The sequence below is a fragment of the Oxyura jamaicensis genome, unplaced genomic scaffold (assembly GCF_011077185.1).
Source record: "Oxyura jamaicensis isolate SHBP4307 breed ruddy duck unplaced genomic scaffold, BPBGC_Ojam_1.0 oxyUn_random_OJ48435, whole genome shotgun sequence".
Classification (NCBI taxonomy): domain Eukaryota; kingdom Metazoa; phylum Chordata; class Aves; order Anseriformes; family Anatidae; genus Oxyura; species Oxyura jamaicensis.
The window spans coordinates 1-1,432 of record NW_023306072.1 but is presented as its reverse complement, the minus strand read 5'-3'; the positions used below and the strand labels follow the sequence as shown (position 1 = coordinate 1,432).

The window sequence follows — 1,432 nt, the reverse complement described above, 5'->3', positions numbered from 1 at the left end:
TCCCTCATGTTCCTGCTTCCCTCCTGCTGCACAGCAGGAAGGAACTCTTGGGAGCCCACAGCTACCCCTGCTCCCAGTGCTACTCTCAGACAGCACCAGCCACAGCCCAAGTGAGAGAGGTGCAGAAAATATCTTCACATACAGAGGCTTGACTGGGGGAACTCCAAGGGTGGCAATAGTTCTTCCTCAAAAAAATCTGTTCTAATTTTTTCTACTTTTTCCTCTTCAACAGACAGCCGTGTTCAATGTCCAACATCAGCTCTGTGAGTGAATTCCTCCTGCTGGCATTTGCAGACACGCGGGAGCAGCAGCTCCTGCACTTTGCGCTCTTCCTGGGCATCTACCTGGCTGCCCTCCTGGGCAACGGCCTCATCCTCACCACCATAGCTTGCAACCACCGCCTCCACACCCCCATGTACTTCTTCCTCCTCAACCTCGCCCTCCTTGACCTGGGCTGCAACTCCACCACTCTCCCCAAAGCCATGGCCAATGCCCTCTGGGACACCAGGGCCATCTCCTATCAAGGGTGTGCTGCACAGGTCTTTTTCTTTCTGTTCTTTATATCAGCAGAATATTCTATTCTCACCGTCATGGCCTACGACCGCTACGTTGCCATCTGCCAGCCCCTGCACTACGAGAGCCTCCTGGGCAGCAGAGCTTGTGCCCAGATGGCAGCAGCTGCCTGGGGCAGTGGCTTTCTCCACGCTGTCCTGCACACGGCCAATACAGTTTCCCTGCCCCTCTGCCAAGGCAATGCCTTGGATCAGTTCTTCTGTGAGATCCCCCACATCCTCAAGCTCTCCTGCTCCAGCTCTTATCTCAGGGAAATTGCACTTCTTGTGCCTATTGGTGCTTTAGCCTTCGGTTGTTTCATTTTCATTGTGGTGTCCTATGTGCAGGTCTTCAGGGCTGTGCTGCGGATGCCCTCTGAGCAGGGCCGGCACAAAGCCTTTTCCACGTGCCTCCCGCACCTGGCCGTGGTCTCCCTGTTTGTCAGCACTGCCACGTTTGCGTACCTGAAGCCCTCCTCCATCTCTTCCCCATCCCTGGACCTGGTGGTTGCAGTTCTGTACTCGGTGTTGCCTCCATCAGTAAACCCCCTCATCTACAGCATGAGGAACCAGGAGCTCAAGGATGCCTTGAGGAAAGTCTTTGGATACATGCTTATCCAACATTGATAAAGGGCCAATTACCTTAACAGAACTCTCAAAAAATATTATGACGATCTGTTGGTGTCCTTTCTCTGTATTATTACTTTCTTACAAGTGTGATATTTATTTCAATATTTTATAGTTATCTCATAATCTCTTGATTGTGATGTTTAATTTGATGTAATCTTCTCATGTAGCTATATAACCGGGCATCATGGGTACTTAAATACAATGAAAGAATCCAGGAGAATTTCCCTGTTCTCAAGTCCTATCTGTTTTCT

At 50.5% G+C, this 1,432-nt stretch overlaps 1 protein-coding gene across 1 annotated transcript; it reads left to right on the top strand.

Moving 5' to 3' along the window:
* Window positions 1–245: 245 nt before the first annotated feature.
* On the top strand, window positions 246–1,178 carry LOC118158844 (olfactory receptor 14J1-like). The gene has a single exon (XM_035313525.1). The coding sequence runs from the start codon at window positions 246–248 to the stop codon at window positions 1,176–1,178; it is 933 nt and encodes a 310-aa protein (XP_035169416.1).
* Window positions 1,179–1,432: the final 254 nt, after the last annotated feature.